The 25,441-nt window shown below is 42.4% G+C and overlaps 1 protein-coding gene across 3 annotated transcripts in view; it reads left to right on the top strand.

Moving 5' to 3' along the window:
• Positions 1 to 1,988: 1,988 nt before the first annotated feature.
• The window catches only part of TMEM161B (transmembrane protein 161B), a 78,906-nt gene continuing 55,453 nt past the window's right edge, over positions 1,989 to 25,441 (top strand). The window contains exons 1-2 of one of the 3 annotated variants that reach the window (XM_032784889.2): positions 1,989 to 5,280; positions 25,250 to 25,353. In XM_032784889.2, the coding sequence (XP_032640780.1) occupies positions 5,278 to 5,280; positions 25,250 to 25,353 (107 nt within the window). In that variant the 5' untranslated portion in view covers positions 1,989 to 5,277. Of the gene's footprint in view, positions 5,281 to 5,330; positions 5,832 to 25,249; positions 25,354 to 25,441 lie in introns of those variants that run through there. The other 2 variants (XM_032784887.2, XM_032784890.2) reach the window with 2 other exon arrangements.

Here is a 25,441-nt window from a genome sequence, read left to right as displayed (position 1 = left end):
TCCCAAGCACGGCAGGCAGGCTGCCTCCCGCAGGCGTGCCTGTAGAGGGTCCACTGGTCCTGCGGCTTTGGCGGACCTCCCGCAGGTGTGCCGAAGCCGCGGGACCAGTGGCCCCCCCGCGGGCACGCCTGCGGGAAGTCCTCCAAAGCTGCGGGACCAGCGGACCCTCCGCAGGCATGCCTCCGGAGGCAGCCTGCCTGCCGCCCTCACGGCGCCAGCAGAGCACCCCCCGTGGCTTGCCACCCCAAGCACGCTCTTGGTGTGCTGGGGCCTGGGGCCGGCCCTGGGTTTATTTATGCAAAGAAAGAAAAAAAAAAGAAAGGTGTGAGTTAAAATTGTTTAAAGGAACCAATTACATTCAGTACTGGCAAAGTTCCTGGTTCACGCTTGTAGCAGTGATGGAATAAACTGCAGGTTGAAATCAAGTCTCTGGAGTCCATCCACAGCTGGGATGGGTCATTCAGTCCTTTGTTCAGAGCTTCAGTTTGTAGCAAAGTTCCTCCAGAGGAATGAAGCAGGACTGAAGACAAAATGGAGGAGCTTTCAGGTCCTTTTATAGCTTTCGCCATGTGGAAGGCATCTCATTGTTCTTACTGTGGAAAATTACAGCAACAAGATAGAGTTTGGAGTCCTATGGGCAAGTCACATGTTCATGGCCAATTTCCCTCAGTCATTGCCAGAGTCGGCTCCAGGTTTTTTGCTGGCCCATGCAAAAAAAAAGGGAGGGGGGCGCGGAGTGCTGCACTTGAAAAGTGCTGTCCCCAACGAGCTGGAATGCCGCCCCTTGAAAAGGGCCGTCCCAATGCTGGTGTCTAGAGCCAGCCCTGGTCATTGTAGGAAGCCATTACCTACGCTCCAGACAGCATGTTTACAGGACAGTCCACTCAGTGTAGATGGGCGTCTCAGATGGTTCGTCATCAGCCAAGTGTTTCCTGATGAACCACTTAATTTGAATAGTCCCTCCAATATGTGCTGGCTAGCTACCCCAGCAGCCAACATTTGAAATTCGGCTATAGAGCCAATATTTACTACTACAAATACAAAAATGATACATGCATACAGATAGCATAATCACCACCAGCAAATCAAAACTTTTTCATAGACACCACATTTGACAACCCTTATACAAAATTTGCTGCAAATATATAACCGTGGTTGCAATAATGATCTATATGATCATATTTTAATCAGATAATGTCACACCATGTTATGTCATGGTTTTGTTATGTCATAGGCTTGCTAGGCCAAATTGGATCATAGTACATGATAAGGTTCCTTTGAGGCCTAGTTCTAGATTGAGACAGCCCCACTGGAATACAGTTGTGTCCTAGACATATTATTCAAGGTTTGTTTTTTCCTGTGTAGACCAGAAAAGAAGACCTAGAGGAATAAGTTTAACTCTATCGAAGAAACAGAACTGAAGGAAGTGAAAGAAGAGGCTGAGAAGTAAGAATGGATCTGAGCCACCACAGAAAACCTTAGGATTTTTTGTGATATGTAGTCATACTCTGCAAAACTAAGGACTCATTGTTTGAAATGGATAATAGGAACATAGAAATTCCCATACAGGATCAGGTGTGATTTACGTAATTTGGTATCTAGTTTCCAGTAATGACTGATACCAGATGTTTCAGAAAAAAGTGAAAGATAAGTGACCTTAAAGGATGTTATTTCCTAATCCTAGGCACTTAGGCCTTGTCTACCCTAGCCTGATTCTGAAAATTTCCCAGTGAGACAACTCTACAGGTTCTAGAGAAAACACTAGTATAGACAGAACACAGGTGCTTTTTCCAATGTAATTTAATAGTCCATGGTACAATCTTCCTGAGCTCACTTGCAAAGTCCCTATTCAGTCTATATTTAAGTCCCTCTTAAAGACAACTTCCATGTGGTGCTTACATTGACTATAGTCAAATTGTGTGTCTGTGTGTTGCCTGTTATTCTACATCCTTTAATCATCATTAACTGAAATACAAATATTTTAGAAGGAATATAAATCCTCATGTTTTAGAGTATAAATCAACCTCTAAGATATTTTTAATTTTGTCTAATGTAACTATGGATGGTCTCATTATCAATGCCTACTCCTTTCTTAAATCATCATAAGCTCTTACCAGCAAGATCTTGTGGCAGAGAGTTCCATAAATTAATTACGCATTTTGTTAAAAAATACTTTAGCAGTTTCAAATTTGTTGCTTTTCAATTTAATGGTTTTTATATTGTGAATGAGATTTGTATCTTTTCAGTTTGTGCATACCTTTTGTATTTTGGTAATTTGAGGTCTTTTTCCTCCTCCCTTTTTTGATTAATGCTTTGAGTTAAATTATTTTAAAATGTCACAACGTCTAAAACTGTCAGCGGTTTTACCATTTTAAGTCTGTTGCAATACACAATTTAAGTAACTTAACAAATTTGTTATCCAAAAGTTACTAACATAGAATTTAAATATGCCAGAACCATCTGAATGACATTCCAATGAAATCTTTTCATAATGTTGAGTTTGGGTTTTTTTGGTTGGTGTGTGTTTTAAAAAAAAAAATTCAGAATGTCTGTTTGAGTCTCCATAATGATTGCTAGAATGTCACTAGGTTTTCTAATATATGTGAGAATTTGAGTTTTTGAAATATCTTGCTGTTGTTCCTCACTTTTGGGATTCTCTGCAAGCAATTTACGTTAGTCTTTATACAGACAGATGTACATAAACAGAAAATGTTTTCTTTAGACACCATTCATGCAGAATTCACATTCTTGATTCTCAGCTTCAAGAGTGGGAATCCCATGTCATGGAATCAAAGAAGCAGGATTAGAGCTAATTATTTCCCCCTTATTATTTCAATTACAGCTTGTCAAAATGGGTATGCTCTCCTGGGAAGGGTTTCTTGGAGCCAGATGTTAGTGTGAAGGCATGTTCTGTTGGGACAGCACGGAAGCAAAGGGAGCACACATCGATTTGGTGGGCTAAGCTGAGTGAACAAGAACAAAGTGAACCCATGCTGTCTTCTAGGGCTGGTTTAAGATAGAAGTGAGGTTGGTGCATATAGGCTGCCTCTAGGGCAGATAGCAGAGTGTATGTAGTCTCTTGTGTGTGTAAGGGTGGGATGAGGAAACTCCAGGATACAATACAATAGGCACATGTTCTCTTTCTCAGCTATGTGTGGGAAGCTTTCAGGCTGGGTGGTGCCGGTGGTGAACTTGAATGCCATCTTGGTGCAGCTATTTCCAGACCAGAGGGTGGTGGCCATGAACACTTTGTATTGGGAATATGTGGAAGGGGCTATTTCCAGGCCAAGGAGGAGTGAGCTGCCTTGTATGTGTGTCAGGGTGACATTTCCAGACCAGGTGGTGGTAGGCACATTTGCTTCTTGTGCCTATGGGAGGGGGTCTAGTAGTAGGCATCTCATGTCTGTGTAGTAGGGTTGTTTCCAGACTGAAAGGTGGTTGGTGAGTTCATTCTCTCATGTGCACTATACAATTGCTTCCAGACTGAATGGCAGATGGTGCATGTTCTCTTGTGTGTGAGATAGGCCTGCTTCCAGGCTGGATGAGTGTGAGACGCTAAAGCTCTCATAGTTCTGTTGGGGAAAGGTATTATACACTAATTCCAATTTCCAGCCATCACAAAATATTCTGTTCCCAAAACCACCCTTTCCAGTCAACAGGTGTAAAAACTCCCTGTTCTGAAGCATCACCTGCAATGACCACCAAGAGGATTGTCCTAATACAGGGTGGCTGAGATCACACATCCTCACAGGAGTGTGCGCTTGTGGTGAGTAGATGGACTTCAAGAGGAGGGGCATGGATTCTTGGGGGCCACAAACAGAGGTGGGTACATGCCGGGGAGAGGATGAACGTGACCCTAGCAACCGTGAAGGCGATCGTGCTGAGGGCCAGAATTAGTAGGTGCTGTGGCGATGGGCATGACGCTGAATCACCCCAGGTTAGCACATTCCCCTGGCGGAGCAGATCGCTACAGAGGTGCAAGGGGAATATTGCGTGATCAGGCCTGCGCGTCCCTCTGGGGCTGGCGTGGGGAGCAGACCCGTTGGTTGGGAGGGCGGGGGGGGGACGCGTGACGTAAGCACAAGGCGGCGCCCCAGGGGTACCTGCAGGGCAGTTGTACCGGCGTCCCCGGCTCCCTGGGAACAATATGCCGCTCCCTCCTCCCCCAGTCCCGAGCAGGGCTCCCAGGCTGCCACAAGCGGAGGGCTGCAGCCACGAGAGCTGGCGAGAGGCAGGGAGGAGCCCCTAGGTCCAGCAGTTGCAGGTCTCCGCCGCAGCAGACCCGAGCCCCCGCCCCCCCCCCCGAGGGGCCGCGCAAGCGCTTCTCTCATCCAACATCACCCACACCACTTCCGGGTTCAGCGGCGCTCACAAGATGTCTGCCACTCTTAGCGCGCCTGCTCAAGGGAAAGGCCGGCGCGAGTCACGGCGGCGCAAGCGCACAAGAGGCACCTTCCTGCCCCCGTCCCCTCCACATTCTCCGAGTCGCGGTTTGTTTGTACCAGTGACCTCAATGCGTCAGGCTCCGCAGCGCCTGTTTCGGTCACGACCCTCCCCACGGAGAACGATCCGAGCAGGCGGGTCCGGGTCCAGGCCCAGGCCCAGGCCCAGCCCCTTACACCGCCTCTCCCGATCCGGCCTCCCAGGGCCGCCGGCCCTTCTTAACCACCTGCACTCACTCCCCAGCCCGTCCCTCGCACGGGGCCCGCCAGGCAGTGGTGGGAGGGTAGCGGGGTAGAAGGGGTTGGGAACTCAGGTGGGCGCCCTAGATCATTTTGTCCTTCGCGGCGTGGGACAAAAGGTCTCCGGTGGTGACCTTCCGTGTCACGTGAATGGGGTCCTGCTGCCGCAGCCCTGAGCATTCTGCGGTGTAGGCTGCCCGGTCGCGCCTGACGGAAGGAAGCCGGTAGAGATACTGTTGTTACCCTGGGCAGGCGGCTGTCCTGCCTGCCTGCGTGTTGTCAGCCGCCCTGCGAGGCGAGAGAGTCAGTGGATCTGGTGCAGGCTGCAGTGCGGGCCCCAGTTTGTGCAGGCAACTGTCTTAGCCGCTCTAAAGGTCCTTAGGAAGTGGGGTCCTGCCGTGACCTTTGTGAGGTGTGAGCCGGGCAGAAGCCGGTGCGGGGCCGGTGTCCGCTGAGGTTCCTCGCTTACTGTGCCCCGAACCCCCCCCCCCGCCCCGCACCTTCGGCAGCTGCCTGTGCGGGGCACGCGCGGCTTTATGTGCTGGAAGCGGGGAGAGGCCGGGCGGCTGGAGTGGCAGCGGGAGGCGGCAGCAACATGGTGAGCGACGGGGAGGGCACTGGGGAGGTCAGGCCCCGCTGGGCGTGCATGGGACATGGGGGCTGCGTTCGGGTAGCGCAATGGGGTAGCGGGCGCCGCGGTGCCCGGTACGGGGGTTCGGCTAGTGACTCCTGTGGGGCCGCAGTGTCTTGTGCAGGTGGGCTCGTGGCGTACGCGGGGAAGGAGGCTTGTGTCCTTTGCGGGTCCCGCAGCCTGTCAGTGGGAAGGGTAGGGGTGCGAGGCTCCTCGGTCTATGTTTCCCTTTGGGTTTGGCGGGGTCTCCCTCAGCCTAGTTCCCGAGCGTGGTAGGTAGGTAGGTAGCTCTGTATTCCGCCTCCGAGCCAAGGGAGAAGTGATTTTCTTCAGTACCGCTGCGCATTTCCTTCTGGGGGGTGAGGGTTTTACCGCGGACGTGGTCTCGACATCTGTGCCTGCAACTCTTCGGCGTGGGGGGTGCATCAGGTTAACTCTTGTTGGCCAGGAATTACCCCAACATGCTAATGAATTTCTGGGAGCTGGCGTATGATCTCGCTGGCTTTTCTTCACCCACTGTAACTAATGGAATGCCCAAGTTTATTCAGCTTCAGTGTAATATACGTTAGGTTTTATTTCTTAGACTTAAAAGTAATAGCAGGCGTGGCCAAATAAAAGAATGGATAGGCATGGGGGCTTGAAAACAAACTAAATTGGTTCAGAATTGATCTAGTTCTATTAGTGCATTCCCAGAAGTAAACTTAAACTGTAAATAAGGAATATGCTACGTGTTTGCACTTGTGTAACTAGTGGTATTTAAAATCAATTGAGTTACACAAGTGCAACTTCTCATTTAAAGACCAGGACTGAAAATGAATGCAGTAAGTATTTTGATATTTGTTTAGAGAGAGGAATTTAAAACATTTTTTATACAGAAACTGATATTTTTTATTAATTGTAAAGATTCAAGAAAAAAACAATGATATGTAAGCAGGCTTAAACCATTCAGCTTACAGAGCCCAGACATAAGGATTTCTATTAAATAGTTGCGAGCTGTAAAGCAGTAGTTCTCAACCAGGTGTCCGGGGCCTCCTGTGGGGCTGCAAGCAGATTTCAGGGGGTCTGCCAAGCACGGCTGGCATTAGACCCATCAGGGCCTAGGGCAGAAAGCTGAAGCCATGCTGACCTGAGCCCCGCCACCCAGGGCTGAAGCCAAAACCTTAACAGCTTAGCTTTGTGGGGCCTCATGCAGTTGCTCTGCTTGCTCCCCCTAATGCAGGCCCTGGCTTTTATATGCAGAAAAGTGGTTGTTACGGCACAGGAGGGCTGTGGAGTTTTTATAGCATATTGGGGGGGCAGAGGGGGCTCAGAAAGAAAAATATTGAGAACCCCTGCTGTAGAGTAATCTGGTAAATGATGTGCGGAAGAATATCTTTACTTTATTACTACTATTTTCATTATTCTATGGGTCACAAGAAATAGCTTATAAAAACCTGTGGGTTTATTAACTTACTGAACATGAGACTTCTGAAATAATTCTGGAATACTTGCTTTGAGAATTCAGATCTTTGAATCAAGATTGGTAGCCGAGATCTTGCTATTGTCAAGAGAGGAGTAACAATTTTTATAAATCAATTTTATGCATATTCAGCATTACAGTTTTAGCAGCTCAAAGATCTGATGTAGTTTGAAAATTTTTCATAGCCAGAAAGAGAGCTGCAGCTAAGAGAGACAAATGGATCATGAGTTAGTCACTGGTTGAGTATCATTGTTGCAGGGTATTGCAGTTTAGTATTCCAAGGTAAACTTAATCCCGCCCCTCTGTCCCCCACACATGGTGTTTTCAGTTGTATAGAGACCCTTAGGGTATGTTTACACTATACTTTTGTGCCTTGAGTGACTGGATCACTTAGTTCACTGTTTGGAGATACGTCCATGCAAGCCTTCACAAATGTTAAGTACCCTGAGTTAATTGTCAGTCAAAAGTCTGGTGAAGACAGGCCCCTAATGTAAGGCTATGGGCTATGCCTTCCTTGCTGAAAGTGTGTGTTCACAATGAGATAATGAATGTTAGCTATCTCACTCTGTACTTTTACCTTGGTATAAGTAGGCAGGATCAACCTCAGATGGGAATGTGTAGAGTTGACTTTGACTAGTTACACTGAGGTAAGAACTACAGTTTTGTCTCCCCTAAGATTTTACACTGAGTTAGCTGTGTGATGGAATGGCAACCGTCCATCTTAAAAGACAATGGTGTAAGCATCACAAACACTTAAAAAGTCCAATTCTGAAGTGATAGCAGTTTGCCACAGATAATGTAGACATAACCTGGGGTCAGAAGAAGAAACTGATATGCTACTAGTGCTTGAAGCCTGCTACATTTCTCATCTCTCCATTTTCCTCTCTGTCAGCTATCTGTCTTCAGCGTATATGACTTTCTGGTGCAGTGCAGCCCTCTTTTGTAGCCTGTTGCTTATCTGCATCTTCTACTCCTGAGGTAATTCTGCACCAAAAAATTAGAAATTCTGTGCACAATATTCTAAAATTCTGTAAAATTCTGCATATTTTAATTGTCAAAATAACACAAACACTATGACAATATAATCACACCATTTTCAGTGATTTGCTGAAAAGTATTTTGAAATACGTTACCAAAGTAATTGAAAATGGTGTGATTCCCTGCTGCTCTGTGCAGGGAAGGGGGAACTTGGTCTCTATCCTCCCCTTCCCTCTGCATCCCTCCCTTGCTGCCCCAACTGGGACTAATGTCCCTGGGTGACCGGGGCATCCCCAGACTCCTTACCCCAGTGATTTTTACCTTTCCCCCAGCTGCCTGAACAGATGTGTCTGAGCTGCCGAGAAGGGGTGAGTGAGTACTGGTGCAGCTTCTCTTTTCTTCCCCATAGAAACCATTTTCTGCAAGGACGCAAAGAAAATCTGCAGATGGGTGCATTTTTCTGCTGCGCTACAGTAGCGCAGAATTTCCCCAGGAGTAATCTTCCTAGCTTGCAGTGTTGACACTGAAGGTATTCAAGTTTCTCTTGCAACCATCCTTGACTCTGAACCTAGGTTGTCCCAATGGCATTGGAGCATCTGCAAGTTCTCCATACTGGAGCCCTTTGGAATGTGTCCATCGTGTCCACTGGGTGCAGATTATCAAGCCAAGGAGTTGTCTGTGTTTGAGACTTGGTAATTTTGCTTTCTTAAATACTTCAGTGTTAGAACTTTGGTTTCCCACATGACATTTAGAATACAGCAAAGACAGCGGGTGTGGAAGGTGTCCAGCTTTTTCTTACCTCTGATGTAGGTGGTCCGAGTCTCTCCACAGTGTGCACAAAATGAATGTCTGGTACACCCATATCTTGATGCTCAATGCTGACTTTCTTTTATCCCACACATGCTTGATAAGTTGGTCGAAAGTGGTGGCTGCCTTTTTGATGTAACAATTAAATGTGTCCTCTAGATATGTTATCCAGTACGACAGATCCTAGATCCTAGAACTTGAGCATGAATTTTACTGTGGTGCTGCTAGCTATTAAAACATCTGGTGCGGTCAACACACATTGTGCCATAATCATTGTCATCTTTTGTTCAAATTCATCAAAAATGAGTTAGTTATCAATGTAAAAATGAACAAAGACATAGCCATAGTCATGTTAAGGAAACTTGGTAGGGAATCCAATATAGTTGTATTTTTTGTCCATACAGGCAAGAAGAATTTATTGGTTTTATAACCCTGGCTATGTGGTTGTTACCCAATCTAGAGTCTGAAAAACTTTTACCAGATGTCTGTTACACAGAAAACTAAAGCCAGAGGTCACTATGAAAGATGCAGGGGAAGGAGGTCTGGCTGTGAAGTCCAGTGTTGTGAAAAGCCCAGTATGTCCCATTTTTCACACCTAGCAGCTGCAAAGATCAGAGGATGCTGTCCGAGGGTGCTGTCCTTGGACTCTGGTTGAAAACTTAGTGTTTCATATCATCATCCAAGCTGGTCGATGTCTGAGTAATTTGGGAGATTGGGAGCCACTTCCTGTCCCAGCTGCTGGAATGGAGGAGGAGCAACTTTCTCTCACTTTCCCGGCACCTCAAAGCCACCTGTCTGAGGGGTTTCTCACCCCATGATACCTTTTTCCTCTGTTTTTTGGGTTGTACTTCCCAGTTTCAATGTCTAGGAGGAGAGTTAAATTTATTTGGTGCTTGACAATTTCACTTTTGCTCTTAGGGCTCTGAATAGCATCAGCAAAACAGTTTTTTGCTAGCTTTACTTTTCTAGAGTGTGTCACCCAAGAACTCTTTGCATAGTTTGTCTAGTCTAGTATCAATGCAGCTGCAACAATGGAAAGCACTGGTGTAGAGCTGGACTATCTAATAATGCCTCTACTTGTGCTTAACAGACTCTGCAAAAGTCCTAGTGTAGGCAAAGTCTGAGCGTTGAGAGCTGTATAGCAGAGGTACTAGAGATTTGCCTGCAGAAGTGGGAGGATAGTGCCCCATTCATGTTTTGAAAGAGATCTTTGTAATCACGAAGACTAGAAATTTACCTTTTTAATAAAATGAAAGCTTTAAATACTTTGAGTATTGATAGCTTCAGTGATCTCCATCCACATATTCACTAGGGATGGCTTTTTCCTTTCATTTAGCATGAGTGAGTGGGTACTTTAGATTTAATTACTAAATGTCAAAACTTAATCTAGTTTCTTTCCATTGTAGTTGGGTTAGGCTTTCTAGACTAGTACTCTCTGTAGCAGCTGATTCCATAATGCATTGTACTATGTGTTAGTGTTTATGAGGGTCCTTCCAGTGCTCACTGGGTAGTCGCTTCAGTGATGATGCCACTTGTATAATAGAAAGTACTTCAGCTCTGGCCAGAGGATAACCACAGAGTCCACTTAATTGCCAGCATCCGCTTTTGCAAGAGAGCTTTTATTTCACCAAATAGTCAGGTTGTCTGTATGCTCACATGGCCTTGAGTTATATCTAGAGCAAAACTCTATTTCTTATAATAGACAGCCTATTTATAAACAGAACTGTGGAAAAACTACACCTTCTATGGGTCATCTCAGTTATTACTTCAGTGGTTTTTTTTCTCCTGCTGACAATAGCTCATCTCAATTGATTGGCCTCTTAGAGTTGGTATGCATACTTTCACCTTTTCATGTTCTCTGTATGTATAAATATCTCCTGTCTGTGTGTTCCATTCTATGCATCTGAAGAAGTGAGCTGTAGCCCACGAAAGCTTATGCTGAAATAAATTTGTTCGTCTCTAAGGTGCCACAAATACTCCTGTTCTTTTTAGTAAATTAAGAATCACCTGTGAGTCTATGAGAATATAAAAGCATTCAAGGTCTGATACGAAAGTCCAGAACAATAACCTCTCTTGGTGGATGGGGGAGGATCGCTTGCCATTTGTATGATAAACTTGGGGTATGTCTGCACATAATAAAATGCTACAATGCCACAGCTGCACTGCTGTATGCTTCACTGTAGACACTACCTTCACTAACAGAAAGAGTTCTTACATTGGCATAGGTAATCCACCTCACTGGGAGGCAGTGGGTAGGTGAAGGGTAGAATTCTTCCATTGACCCTGTGCTGTCTACCCTGGAGGTTAGGTCGGCTTAACTACTTTGCTCAAGGGTATGGATTTTTCATATCCTTGAGTGATGTAGTTAAGTCGACTTAATTTTCTTGTGTAAACCAGGCCTTGGGGTAGAATATTAAACTGTTCTCCGTCTCCCAGATACTCAGAGGAGCTCATGGTCATCAATGGAGTGTGTGTCTGGCAAAAATGGTGGCTTGGTGGAATGGGCATAGGGTTCCTAACAGGGTGGATAAAAATCAATGATTTAAAATTATATGCATGTAATGTTTAAGAAAAGTTTTGTAGATGAGTTCCAACAGTTCATGGATTAGAAACCCAGTCGTATGGGGTTCCAGAGGCTTCTGTATAAATTAATCTTTCTATTTACCCAGTGGGACTCAGTGCTCAGTCTAGAAGATACCATCAGAGATGGTTAATTTTGCAGTTCTCAGACTGTGGATTTGTTCTCCAGAGGTAACATGCTTGTTAACAGCAAAAATGTTTTTAAATAAAATAATATATAGAGGTGAGAAATAACAGACCTCAACTCTGTTGTCCCTCTGCAAATTTGTGTACACAGTCAGTCCCTTTTCTCTCTCTAAAAGTGCGAAGTTTTAAAAAGTTCAGTGAATGGAAGATTGTTTGGAGCGGAATAGATCTGGACTAGGAGAAGAAGTCTGGAGATAAATGTAAGAAGCAAGGGACTTATCCTTGTTTTGTTAAAATATATGTTTGCTGTCGAAGAAGAAAATCCAGATTATATAATGTTGTTGTTTTAGTTAAATAAAACAATTTAAATGTCTGGTGGTGATCTCCTCCAGCGTAGTAAGAAAATCCTCCAAATATTAATGATTAACCTGTTGAATTGGAGATGGCTTACCTCCTAATGACTTCATAAGTAGCTGCTTCAGTTACCTTTGGTAAATGAAACAACCAATTGTTCGTTTTTGATATAGCTGTAAAACTGATCTGAAAAGTTTTCAAAATAAATCACTGTTTAAAAATGTATAGTGTGTATCTTCTAAAAGCGAAACTTACATCTATCTCTGAGTTGGAAGAATATGTATTAAGGTTATAACAACCAATAAGAATGCACTTTTATGTAGAAAACTGATTAAGTGATTTAAATCAGTTTGATTTAAATCAAATCCACCCTGGTTCCCAAAGAAAAGTTTTTCATAGATTCCAAGGCCAGAATCTGACTTCCTGTATAAAACAGGCCAAAGAACTTCCCCAAAATAACTCCTGGAGCATATCATTTAAAAACATCAACCTTGTTTTAAAAATTTAGTGATGGAGAGTCCACCATAACCCTTGATAAAATGTTCCAGTGGCTAATTACCCTCACTGTCAAAAGTATGCACCCTATTTCCAGTCTGAATTTGTCTAGTTTCAATTCCCAGCCTGTGGATTGTAGTATAGCTTTCTCTGATAGAATAAAGAATCCATTAATAAATATTTGTTCCCCATGTAGATACTTATAGGCTGTAATCGTCACCCCTTAATCTTTTCTTTGTTAGACTAAAAGAGCTCAATCTATTTAGCTTATCACTGTAAGGCATGTTTTCTAACTCTTTTTAATGATGCTCATGGCTCTTCTCTAAATCATTTGCAATTATCAACATCTTTCTTCAGTTTTGGCCACCAGAACTGGACACAGTACTCAAGCAGTTGTTGCACCAATGCCACATATAGAGGTAAAATAGCCTCTCTGCTCCACTGTGGCTTCCCTTGTTCATGTATCCCAGGATCGTGTTAGTTCATTTGGCCACAGCATCACACGGGGAGCTCATGTTCATCTAATTATCCACTATGACAACCAAATATTTTTCAGTCACTGCTTTCCAGGATAGAGTCCCCCATCTTTTGTTCTTACATGTGTATTTCCATTTAGTCCTACTAAAATGCGTATTGTTTGCTTGTGCCCAGTTGACCAAGCAATACAGATGGCTCTGAATCAGTGACCAGTCCATGCTTCATTATTTACCACTCCCCCAATTTTGGTGTCATCTGTAGACTTTATCAGTGAAGATGATATGTTTTCTTCAAGGTCATTGATAAAAATGTTAAATAGCATAGGGCCAAGAACCAATCCTTGTGGGACCCCACTGAAAACACACCCGCTTGATGATGATTGTTAAATCTCAAAATATCATTGTAAAGAATCAACCAGTTTTTATTCTGTTTAGTGTTTGCCATGTTAATTTTATATTTTATTTTTAATCAATGTTGCATGGTACCAAGTCAAACACCTTACAGAAAGCTAGGCATATTACATCAATACTATTACCTTTATCAACCAAATTTATAATCTCATCTAAAAAGGGTCTCAGGTTAGTTTGAGAGCATCTGTTTTCCATATACCCATGTTGATTGGCACTATACTACCCTCCTTTAATTCCTTATTAATCAAGTCATGTATCAGATGTTCCTTTATCCTGCCTGGGATTGATGACAGGCCTATAATTACTCAGGTCATCCTGTTTACTTTTTTTAAAACTTGGCACAGTATTCTTTCTTCCCATCATGTGGAACTTTGCCTGTGTTCCAGGACTTACTGCAAATCAACATTAATGGTCCAGCAAGCTCCTCAGCCCCTTTTTAAAAAACTCTTGGATGCAAATTATCTGGACTTACTGATTTAAGAATGTCCTACTTCAGTAACTTCTGTTTAACGTCCTCCAAAGTTACTAGGGGAATAGAAAGTGTGTTATCACCATAGGATGAGATTATATCATTTGTTTCCTCAAATACAGAACTGAAATATTTATTAATAATGAAGAGTTCATTGATAATTCTACCATTTCCATCTAGTAATGGAATGCCGTTGTTTAGTATTTTTTGTTCTTAATATATTTCAAAAACTCTTTTATTGTCTTTAACTGTGTTGGCTATAGACTTCTCCTTGTGTCTTTGGGCTTCCCTTCTTAATTTTCTGTAGTTCCTAGCTTCTGATTTATAAACATTACTGTCTATTTCCAGAACAACTTTCTTCCATTTGTTGTTGTTTTTATTTTTTATAGTTGTCTTCACTTGCCTTCTAAACTAGTTCAGCTTTATTTATTTATTTATTTTATAACCAGCAAAGCCTTCTTTCTGAAATGTGAGATTGACTCTTTGGGCGCTTAGTGAAGTGGTCTTAAATGATTTCCAATTATCATTCATATTTTTCCGATACGAATTTTCATCCCAGCTGGTTTTACTCATAATTGTTTTCAACTTTGTGAGATTGGCCCTATTAAAGCAACAAGTATATATATTACTGCTCTAGACTTTATTGTGCTTACACATCATGATCAAGTCATGATTGCTTGTATCTAAACTACCATTAACGCTTAGTTCTGTGATCAGTTTTTCTTTATCTGTTAGGACTAGCTTTAGTAAGAATTCTCCTGTGTTGTCTACAGCAATTAATCAATTAGGAAATTGTCTTCTATAATGTTTAGAAAGTCCAAGGATGTTTTACCATTTGTAGCATGAGACTTCCAGCATATGTCACTCCAGCTGAAGTCCCCCATGATTATGCAGTTTTTTCCTATGCATTGTAGACAGATTTGTAAGGAGGTGGTCATTCTGTTCACCGCTGTGATTTGGTGGTCTCTAGCAGACGACACCATTTAATATCTCATCTTGTGCTTTATCTGTTAGGACATTGATCCATAAGCATTCAAGATAATTTTCTTCCGAGTTATCAGTGACTTGGAAACAGGTAATGCCATTTTTGACATATTTAATTTTCGTTCGCTGGTAACCATTAAAACATGTTGATTTTCAACTTCGGTTTAGCTTTTACACTAAATCTGTGGCTTTTTTTTGCTAACCAGATGCATGCACTATACTTATACACATTTATTTAAGCAATTATATAGCTTAACTTATATTCATTTATATTCTTAAATTTTGCATTTTTTTATTGTGTTTGAAAATGATGAATGATGCATTTCTTATTTACTGGATGATTAATTCTTAGCTTGTGATTTGTGTCAAGCTTTATCTGGATGGAAACTGAATCCAAGTAAAAATGCACTAAAACATCAATTTAAAATCGCTTTATTAGTTAAATAAAACTACCTTAAATCCCTGGATACAAACTTTTTGATCAACTTTTTTCTGATCAAACTTGCTTTTCTTTTAAAACTGATTTATTAAATGAAGGAAGCATTAGCTATAGTTAGTGAATTGAACTGTTGTTTCTGGTCACCATGTCCTTCAGGACTTTAGAACTAGTAGATCTCATCTTTTCACACCTACTTCTTATCATAGATTAGAAGAAGAAAACAAACTTTCTTCTGCTTTTTCAGCTCCCAGTTGATTTCTTAACTTTGAAAGAACTCATCATTGAAATGAACTAGTTGAATAAACTGAAATGAAGAAAATATGCAGAAGAGGCTACAGCTATCCAAAGCTGGTTACTGCATTCCAAATCAGTACACGAGCTGATTTTCAGTGGCACTCACACTGCCTAGGTTCTGGCCACTGGTCCTGGGAGGCTCTCCATTTTAATTTAATTTTAAATGAAGCTTCTTAAACATTTTAAAAAACTTATTTACTTTACAAACAACAATAGTTTAGTTATATATTATAGACGTATAGAAAGAGACTTTCTAAAAACATTAAAATGTATTACTGACATGTGAAACCTTAAATGAGAGTGAATAAATGAAGACTCGGCACACCGCTTCTGAAAGGAAACGTCCTATCCCTGGTCTGATGGCATTTCAGGTCGTGGCGCCCCCTCCTCCCAAAAGCACCTGTAACTTCTGTCCTCCGTAAATATTGTTGCATAATTGGGGCGGGAAAAAATATAGGCTATTGCACTACTTTCTACTAAGATCCGTGATGATCTTGAAAATGCAGCACAATACTTGTGGTATTTACTACTTGAAAGTTTTTCAGCTTTTTTTTTGTGGGTTTGCAAGTATAGTTAAAGTAAATGTATGTTCTGAATTAAACTTCAAAGAAGACTTTTGTGCATTTGCTTTAGAATCTTATTTCTGAGACTTGTGGATTTACAAAGAGTTTCTTGCTGAAAGTTATATTTCTAGACATGATACTAGTTTGCTGTGGATCCCACTAGCCGGTTTCTCAGATCTTCTTGTTTGGCAGTCTGTGGGTATCCATGTGAATTCTCAGTCAAGGTCCTGATCTTGCAAACAATTATGTATGAGCTTCATTTTAAGCATGTAAGTAGTTCACTGACTTCAATAGAATTGCCTGTGTTTAAAGTTAAGTGTTTGGAGGATCTGGTCTTCAGGTACAAAGCCAAACATGTATGTTTGAGATCAAAAGGAAAAAATCCTGGATTGTTCTCGTGTCTGAAAATGACCTTGAACAAAGTCCAATGTAGAGATGTTGAAATGGAGCGTTGGCATACAACTGTTAACTTTGGTGGTCTTTACTTGGTATGCTTGGATATAATTCTTATCTAATACTTATTTAATCCAACTGCACCCTATAAAATAAGGATATAGAAATATCCTTTTGAGACAAGTACTTTGAGAACTTGTGTGTTAGGTAAGTATTTATAACATTTTATTTCATTTGTAAACATAGCACAATTACGTATCTGAGATAAGTGATACATGTGTTTTGCAGCTTTACCTGAATTATTCTTTCTTTACTTCTGTTCACTTTGTTTTGAACTTATCAAAGTTCTATGTGCCTTTTACAGTAGAAATGATGTGAAAGTCATGGTCTCTGGAATACACTTTGTTCTACCTTCCCTTTTCATTCCACCCCCACTCCCCAACTTCAGAGGTCCTTCAAGAATAGGAGACTGCATCAGGAACCTTGAAGCGTCTTGTCTGTGCTAGAACTATGTTTTACTAAAACGTCCCACTCTTACCCACATGAGTTCAGCTTCATTGCTAAGAGCACTTGTGTAAATAATGCACTGGCAGCTGCTAGCATTTTAAACTCTAAGGCAATGTGGTAAAAATTCCCATGCCTGTCTAGCCTGCAACTTAACATAGTTGACAGCACTAGCACTGAAACACACATACATATTTTCCCAGCGAAATTCCATTAAAGGGACTGTTAATGAAAGGTGTGCTATATCCTGTGCAAGCAACAGAGACTTTATTGTTCTTGGCTACATGGTTCACAACAGTTGATGACATCTAATTTTAGAATATTGGCTTTCTAAGTTGGGAATAGGGAGCAATACAAATTTAGTAAGGTGAAAAGTGGTGTATGATTTGTATGAAAAATAGTCCAAATATCTGAAACTTGAATGATCTAGAGAACAGGTACAATACTCATAGTGGGACTGTAAACTTTCCCACTCTACCCTGCCATGGTGCCTTAAATCTGATTTTGAAAGGGCCATTTTTATGACTAAAAGAGTAGTTCTGTAGCCATTCCTGTTCAATCTTTGGTCTCTCTGCTGCCTGTTAATTGTGGTGGCAGTTTTGTGATTTGGGTTTTGTTTGCTGGATACCTGGTTGACTCATTTAACATATGCTTTGGAACAGCTGTAATATGTTAACGTTCTGTCACTGTTGACCTGGTCTGGGTTTATGCTGGTGATCTGAAGGTGAAAGGCTCTTATAGGCATGATGTTCAAATTCTTGGAAATCCTGCTTTCACTTGGAGTACAGAGTTGTAAGAGTAGTGGGGAGAGAGAGAGAGAGAACAGCTCAGATATAAATTAGTATTGAAGCAGTGTTTTTTGTTGACCAATTCTGAATCTACATGTAGTTTTCTGAAAAAAGGATTATTATAGTGTAAGGTCTCTCTTTATGTAGAATTTTACTTGCCAAATGTTCTTACCTTTCAGAAATTGATACTTCTTCTGAATTTTGCACATTTTTATTTATTGTATTTATTTGCTTGTATGGCGCACATGCAGTTTATTGGGGTGTTATGTATATTTATGGAATAAAATGTAAATAACATCATAGCTTGTCTTTCAACTATTGAGTGGTTGGCTTGTATGTAAAGTGTACCACAATTATATTGCAAAAAGGTCACAAAGATTAGAGTGAAGTGCAACATAATGGCTGTGCTAGCTTCCACATTGGACTTAAAGGGAAAAATACTGTTTCTTTATCCGTAAATGAGCCTTGGAATGTTTTTTATTTTTCTTAGCTTTTTTGTATTAGAAATTCAGATCTTGTCTGCCCCAGTAGACTTTAGGGAACATCTTTTCTGATAAAATGTACATTTTTTTTCTGTATCAGTGCTTAAAAATGCCAGCATCCTGACTACAATATAGCTTTTACCTGCAAAGAGAGACTTACACATTTTGTTGGGTTAGAAGATAAATCCTGTGATGACTGGAGAGCCAGTAAAACAACATCCCAAGTCAATGAAAGAAACAATTGAGAGTAAAGGATTTTTACTCAGATTATTTCACTATGTGCTTACTTTAACACCTTCAATTACCAATTAATATGGTTTACGGTCTTACCCAAAATTGGCAAAAGTAGAATGGTAAGATGTACAAAGTTCTATATAAGTTCTCCCCGATGTAGTTGTGTTATGCTTCTTCACAGATTCAAGGGGGAATACCTTTTGAGTAATTGTCAAGGGCCTCATGACTTCTTTATTGAAATATCAGGATTTTTTTCAACATATTGAAACATGAATCTTTAAGTTAAACCACTAAATGCAGTGTCACTAGTAGTGGTATTGTGAAATGGTGAGAAGTAAACTGCAATCTGTTTGGCAGCGTGACATTAAAGTCACAAACTTCGTATTTTTGGGTAGTGCAGAGTAAAATCTTAAGATTAAAAAATGGTTGCAAGTAATAACTTCTTACCCATAATAAATCGTGGGAAAATGTCTGATATGGTATGGTGCCCAAGATTGAAAGTCACCCTCTGATTGCCGATAGCCTAACTGGCAAAGGTGGAACTTGAAAAGCCATAACCCATGACTATTCTCAATCTGTTTTTTTTAAAAAACAAACAAAAAAAAAACTTTAAAAGGTGACTGGTAAAGGGTTTGTTTTTAAATAGGATGTATATCCTTTTTTGGGTTTTGTGGTGCGTAAAGGTTGCCTGCAAAGCTGTTTTCAAAATAAATAAAATACACTTCTTCCTCTAGAAAAAAATCAGGAACAGAGGAAAAACAAATATATACCTTTATGCAGACACATCATTTTGGGAGGCTCTCAAATCACACCACGGGACTTTATAAAATAGTTAGGCGAACTGTCCACAAATTAGATCAAGACAGTCATGTTATACCATGCTGAATAGTGATACATACAAGAACTATTTGCTAGCCATGTTGCGTGAGGGTATTATGTAAGCCTTTTCTTTACTGTATTTTACACAGATAATCCAGAATATAAAAGAAAATTTAAATTTGGAGTCTGACACCTGAAACCTTACCACTTTGAAACCTATGAACCACATAGTTACTTTTAATGCCCCAAAACGCACCATGCAATGGTGAGACTTGATATAGGATGTTTCTTTGTAGTTTTTTTCCGTTTTGAGAAACAAAGCATTAATCTGGTATGGAAGGTGTTTTGGTGAGTTCTGGGGAAAGAGGAACTCCATTTGGACAGTCAGTGATGACAATTCCTGATCATGTGCATAATGGACTCTCATAACCTTGGTAGGTTTGGTGATGTCCCTTAACAATAACTTGACTGAGGAGAAGAATTTGAATGGATGTGAGAACCGATGCCCAAATATACAGATGCCTAATAAGCACCTAAGGCCACCTGCTGGACATGGTATGTTATGTGAAAACTACAAACTGCCTTGTTTTCATGAGGATTTTACCTTGCATTAGTTAGCTTGTGTTAGCTAATTTGGGTTGAAAATCTACCTTTTTTCCCCAGTAAGGAAAAGGCCTCAGATGCAATGGGTGTGTGTGTGTAACAGATTTTAGTTACCAATCTGCCTGAGGTGTCAGGTGGTTAGGCTGAGGCCACAGGATCATTTGCAGAGGAGATGACAAAACACACCAAGGATTTAAATTTTAAAGCTTTATTAATAAAATAACAGCGGAAGGAAGAAAGCATTCGTGCCCCAAGCCCTAACTCGCTTTCATATTCACAGACGCTTTAACCACAGCTGGCCAAACCTGGGTGTAACGTAAGAAGATGAGGGGAAGGGGTGGACGAGAGTTCTGTCCTGGGCCCAGGTCGTCCGGGGTCTGCTGTAATTTCCGAGTTGCTCCAGCTCTCAGGAAGGTTTTAAGTCCGGGTTCCCTTTGGGGGTGTTTTGTTCAGGGACCTCTGCTCCTGATGCTCTTTGTACCAGTCCAAACTGGCTTTCTGTGGTCTTCTCAACTTCTTTAAATCACACCGGCTCCAGACACACCGGCGGAACTTTGTTTTCGCCCGTGTTGGCCTCTGCTGTTTTGTTAGTTTTTGGGCTGCCTCCGCAGGTCTGTTCAGCTGGATCCTTCTTTCTTATGGCTGGTTGTGGGAGGGGGCGGGGGAGAGGGAATCCAGGCCCCCCTCTTTCTTGTCAGGCAACCGAGCATTGGCTGTGAGCTGCAGCCTTGGGCTGGAGTCGGTGCTTTATTTTTTGACCGAGCTGGAGTGTTGAGTTAACCCATTCTTTGCTCTTTGCTCTTCCCCCTCTTGGCCTCTTGCTCCTTTCAAGGGAATATTCCATTCCACACTTATACCTTTGACCACCCCCCCCTAGAAGCGATGCTTACAACTGCGTGAGCAATATACGATGCTGATCTGTCTCCCTGTGGGACCTCCTGAGGGAGGGAGTCCTTGAGCCTGTGATGGGGTGGGGGAGAAAACTGGCACTTGTCAGGAATGATCTGATAATACTTAGTCCTGTCATGCCTGCAAGGGACTGGACTAGATGACCTCTCGAAGTCCCTTCCAGTCCTATGATTCTATGATATCCTGATAAAACACTCTTGTGGAAATCCTGATGGAACTTCTCCTCAAGGTAGTAACAAATTCAAAGGATGCGGGACTTAATAAGCAGATGAGGATAGGGGATTTTTTGCACAATGGGAAGTTGTCAGGCCGACCAGGAAATGTTCAGAGCAGGGACTTGATTCCAGAGAAGGTTTTATTTGCAACCAAGCTAAAGGGAGCCTCAGTCACTGAGTATACAGAGGAAGTATGTTGTTCAATCTTTCTTTCTTTTGTTAAAGTAGAATTTTTTTAGTTCCACATTTATGAAACTGATTTCTTCCCTTCATCTCATCTAATATTTTTATAGTATCTTAACCTATTTGTTTTAAGATGATTAAATCATATTAAAAGTAATATATACTTTTTATATATATGACTCTATTAACATAATTATATTGAGCAAGAGCTCTGATTCAGTGCCGCTTGGCTGTAGATAAACTCTCAACGTTCAGTTGGAAGACTTGGAGTGTGGGCCCTATGGCGTGGAAGCTGTGGGATTGCACATTCTTAGGGTTAGCAGAAGTGTTGATACCAGGGTTCTTCAAGTATAAACTTGCAGAATTCAGTTTTCTAGGAGGATCATTAGCTCTTCTGGACTGTGCCAGGTACTGATAGGTGGCATGATGAGACTACTGATCCATTGCCACTCTATTCAAGCAGTGCAAATCAACTGATGACCTGGACTTATTTGAAGCTTTGAGCTATGCTTGCTGAGCCAGATTAAAGGAAAAGACGAAATACCCGAACTTTTCTTGTTCCAGCCAGAAATGCTTGAGTTTTACTTTGTCGCTTTGGAGTAGCCCAGAAATCACCAAAACCAAGCTGATCATCTGAGAGTAACCATTCACCTGCTTCGCCTGGGGAAAGACACACATGGAAAAAGAAATGAATAGTTGAGTCCAGAGTGAGTGAAAGGTCTTACGCAGCAGCACAAATCCAGAGCTCTCCCTGAACTTTTTGCAGTTCCGGAGGGCTATATAACATCTGGCACCACTACTGGCTATTACAACATCCTTCCAGAGTTCCTGAAACATCTTAGCCCATGTGCTCTTGGCTGGCTTAATTCTTCACAAGGGTCACCAGTGAAGGAAGACTGCTGAAAATCTGGTACATGTCAAAAGTTGTTGACTTCCCAAAACCTGGAAACGACCTAAACCTGGCATCAAGCTATCTCCTGATATTGTTGCTTTCTGTCTCTCTGTCCTGATTTTACAGTGAATAACCCTAGAGGTGGAGAGCATCTTGAATTTCGAGCAAGCAGTCTTTCAGTAAGGTCCAAGCACATGCAATCAAGTACTTGCTCTAACCACATTAATCAGAAACTGTTTTCAAAGAAATCTGAAAATGGGCATTTATTTTCCTTGACCTCACTGCAGCATATGTTATGGTGTGGCACACAGGTCTGCTTGTTAAAGCATCAAGAGTTCCCCCACCCTGGGTTACTGATGCCAGGGAACTGCTCTTCTGACACAGATGGTTCAGGGTGCATGTGGGTGAGAAAACAAGTTATTGGAAGAAAACGGATGAACGGGTTATCCGAGGGATCTGTCCTAGCCCCAACCTTTTAAAATCTATACATCAAGTGACCTGCCACCAACTCAGGTGCGGAAGCTCATCTATGCAGACGACATGCTGCAGGCTACCAGGCTCAGACTTTCTCTGCGCTGGAGAAAACCCCAAGAGATGATGCTGCATAGCTGGCCAACTTTTGCAAGACATGGCGCCTTCAGCCTAGCACCAGGAAGACAGTCTTTAGCACATTCTGCCTCCACCAAGCCACTGCTAAGAGGAAACTAAACATCATAATAAATGGCCAGAAGCTGAAGCATGAAGTGTACCCTGTTTACTTAGGTGTGACCCTTGACTGAACGCTACTTACAAAAGTCACCTGAACAAGGCAGCAGGAAAGGTCAATACATGCAACGATCTTTACAGCAAACTGGCAGGTTCGTTCATGGGGAGCAGATGCATCAACCTTATGGACCTCAGTCCTTGCCATTTGAATTCAACAGCCGAGTACTGTGTGTGTGCCGACTGACACCAAACTTGTTGACGTGCAACTCAACTCAACAATCTGCATCGTCACAAGAACTCTCCGACCAATTCATCTTTTATGGCTTCTATCTTTGATTGCTCCCCTTTACATCATGAGGGAGATTGCAGTTGGCAAACTGCTTGAGAAGGTATGTGCCAACCCAAGTTTGCCCTTGTTCAACGATCTTTTAGATCCATCAGCTGCATATATTTCATGACAACACCCACTGTGGTTGAGGCTGCCACACCATGATGTGACAACAGAATCCTTGTGACGGGAAAACTGATGCTTAATATTATCCGTCAATCAGTTCCTCATCACAGACCCTACTGCTTGCCTGCCCAGCTTTGACCTGCCACGTCTTTAGTGGGTTCTTTATAGCCTATTCTGGATTGGTCAAGGCTGCTGTGTACCAGCAAGCACCGTTGGGGTCTTTGAGGAATCCAAGCTGTGGCACAGATCAAACCATGATACACATTATCGATGAGTAATCAGATTCAACCCGTAGTCTCTCAGGGCTCCATCTGGCTACTAAGAACACTATTGCTTGGCTCAGCAAATATGCAAATCCTAAATAAGCAAATTGATATACTCGTATCATAATATTGAACTCATTAATATTTTATTTTACAAGTTATTGGGTGTACTGCTGCATATTCAAGAACAAAACTGGAATTACACTTTGTAAAGCATTTAAATTTTTAGTGTAGAACTTTAGGGAAAAGGGTTATATAGTATGAAAGTTGTATAGAGTGGAAATTTTAATTTAGAAAAGCATTTGTGATCTTATATGAATTTTTGTTCAAATAGCAAGGGATCAAAACTTGGTCAAGGACAAGAGATAAGAAGACATTATTAGTCTTGTCAAAGAGTTACAGGCTATGTGGTCAAAGTTTTAGACTTTAAAGTTGTGCCACCCCGATTAACATCTTGCTTTTTTCCTTCCTTTCTCCGCCTACACCATCAATTGTCAAAATTCCAACGTGATTTTTTTATCCCTTGAATCATTAAAGTTGGGAAAAACTGCTTTATGCTGCTTGAAACCTGGAATTCCAGCTTTCTTACAGATATTATAAATTACTTCACAAACCTGCTAGAGCTATCATTTGTTAAAATCATGTCTGAATTGAAGAAAGCACAAAACCCAAGATGGTAATCTGTGACATAATTTTAAGGTCTGGTATCTTGTGAAATGCCATGGTCAGAAATAAATGGCTTGTACCACTAGAAAGCAGAAAAATCCCTGCATTCTTGGATTTCTAGCACTAAGGATCAGAGGCCGATTTACCACGAAACAGTGTGGTGGCATGGGCCTCCCAATGATGGGGAACCCCCAAAATGCAGGACATATCTCATCTGACAACCTGCCCGTGAGTCCCTGCTGGCAGTGCAGCAGGTTTCAGGCAGGCAGGCTGCCTGCATTCTGTGGCCGGTGGCCCCATGCCGCTTCTGGAAGCCAACGGCTGCTGGCACATCTCTGCATGCCCCCTGGCTGGGTGGCGGTGGCTCCGCGTGCTGCCCCTGCGTCAGGCAGCGCATGGAGACCTGTTGCCCCTTCCTCCTCCCCCCCCCCCAGGGGGTGTGCAGAGATGTGCCAGCAGCAGGGCTAAGGTGGCTCTCTGCCCGCATTGCCTCCCTCTGTGCCACTCAGGGAAGTGGTCGGCATGTACCTGTGGCCCCTGGTGGGATATGTGTGTGTGTGTGTATCTCCACGCATTGCGCCCACCCCGATCGCTGACTCCGCGGCTCCCATTGTCCAGGAGCTGCAGCAATGGGAGCTGCAGGGCTAGTGACTGCGGGCAGTGATGTGCAGACACCACCTGCCACCCTCCCCCTGCTTAGGAGCTGCTGCCACAGGGGTGTGCCAGTTGCTTTGGGAACACTGCCTCCCAAGGTAAGTGCTGCCCGCTGACCCCTCCTGCACCCCAGCCCAGAGCCAGCATCCTACACCCAAACTTCCTCCTAGAGCTTGCACCCCTCATCCCATCCCATACCCCAGCCTCTTGCCCAGCCCAGAGCCCACACCTAAACTCCCTCCCAGAGCCTGACCCACGACACCCCAACCTCCGCCCCAATCAAAGTAAATGGCAATACAGTGAATACCTTCTATTACTTATAATATTGGAGGAGGATGAAGGAAAAAGAAAATGAAAAACGGAGGGGTTGGGGAGATAAGAAAGAGTGTTCTTTCTCTTGTCTGGGTCCTGGGGTTGGGGACGGGGGCTTGAAAATTAAGCTACGCACTGGGCCTCACTAACTCTAAATCCGCCACTGCTAAGGATTCATGAGCTGTCAGACAGTTACATTTTATTACTGGTCCCATGGCCTAGCAGTGCCTTTTTTAGAACAGGTCTAGGACTGAGTGTAGCAAGTCTCAGAGCATTTAATGAAACTGATGTAGTAAGGCTCTCGTTTTTTAAAAAAAAAACAAAAAACCCCTTCATTATACTTCCTATCAAAGGTTACTTTTAAAATATAAAAAGTCTTGACTTCAGCATTTTTACATTTATTGACTTCACTTATTCTTCCACAGGGTGTGATAGGTGTACAGCTTGTGGTTACCATGGTGATGGCTAGTGTCATTCAGAAGATCATACCTCACTATTCTCTAGCTCGTTGGCTTCTCTGTAGTGGCAGGTAAGATAAAAAACAACTAATTGCTACAGTATATATGGATGTGGTGACACTTGTTATAGAGTCTAGAAATTGGAAAACTAAACTAATC

This window comes from Chelonoidis abingdonii, chromosome 6 (assembly GCF_003597395.2).
Source record: "Chelonoidis abingdonii isolate Lonesome George chromosome 6, CheloAbing_2.0, whole genome shotgun sequence".
In the NCBI taxonomy this organism is placed as follows: Eukaryota; Metazoa; Chordata; order Testudines; family Testudinidae; genus Chelonoidis; species Chelonoidis abingdonii.
Note: the sequence above shows the minus strand (reverse complement) of the source record. Positions and strands in the feature narration are given on the sequence as shown.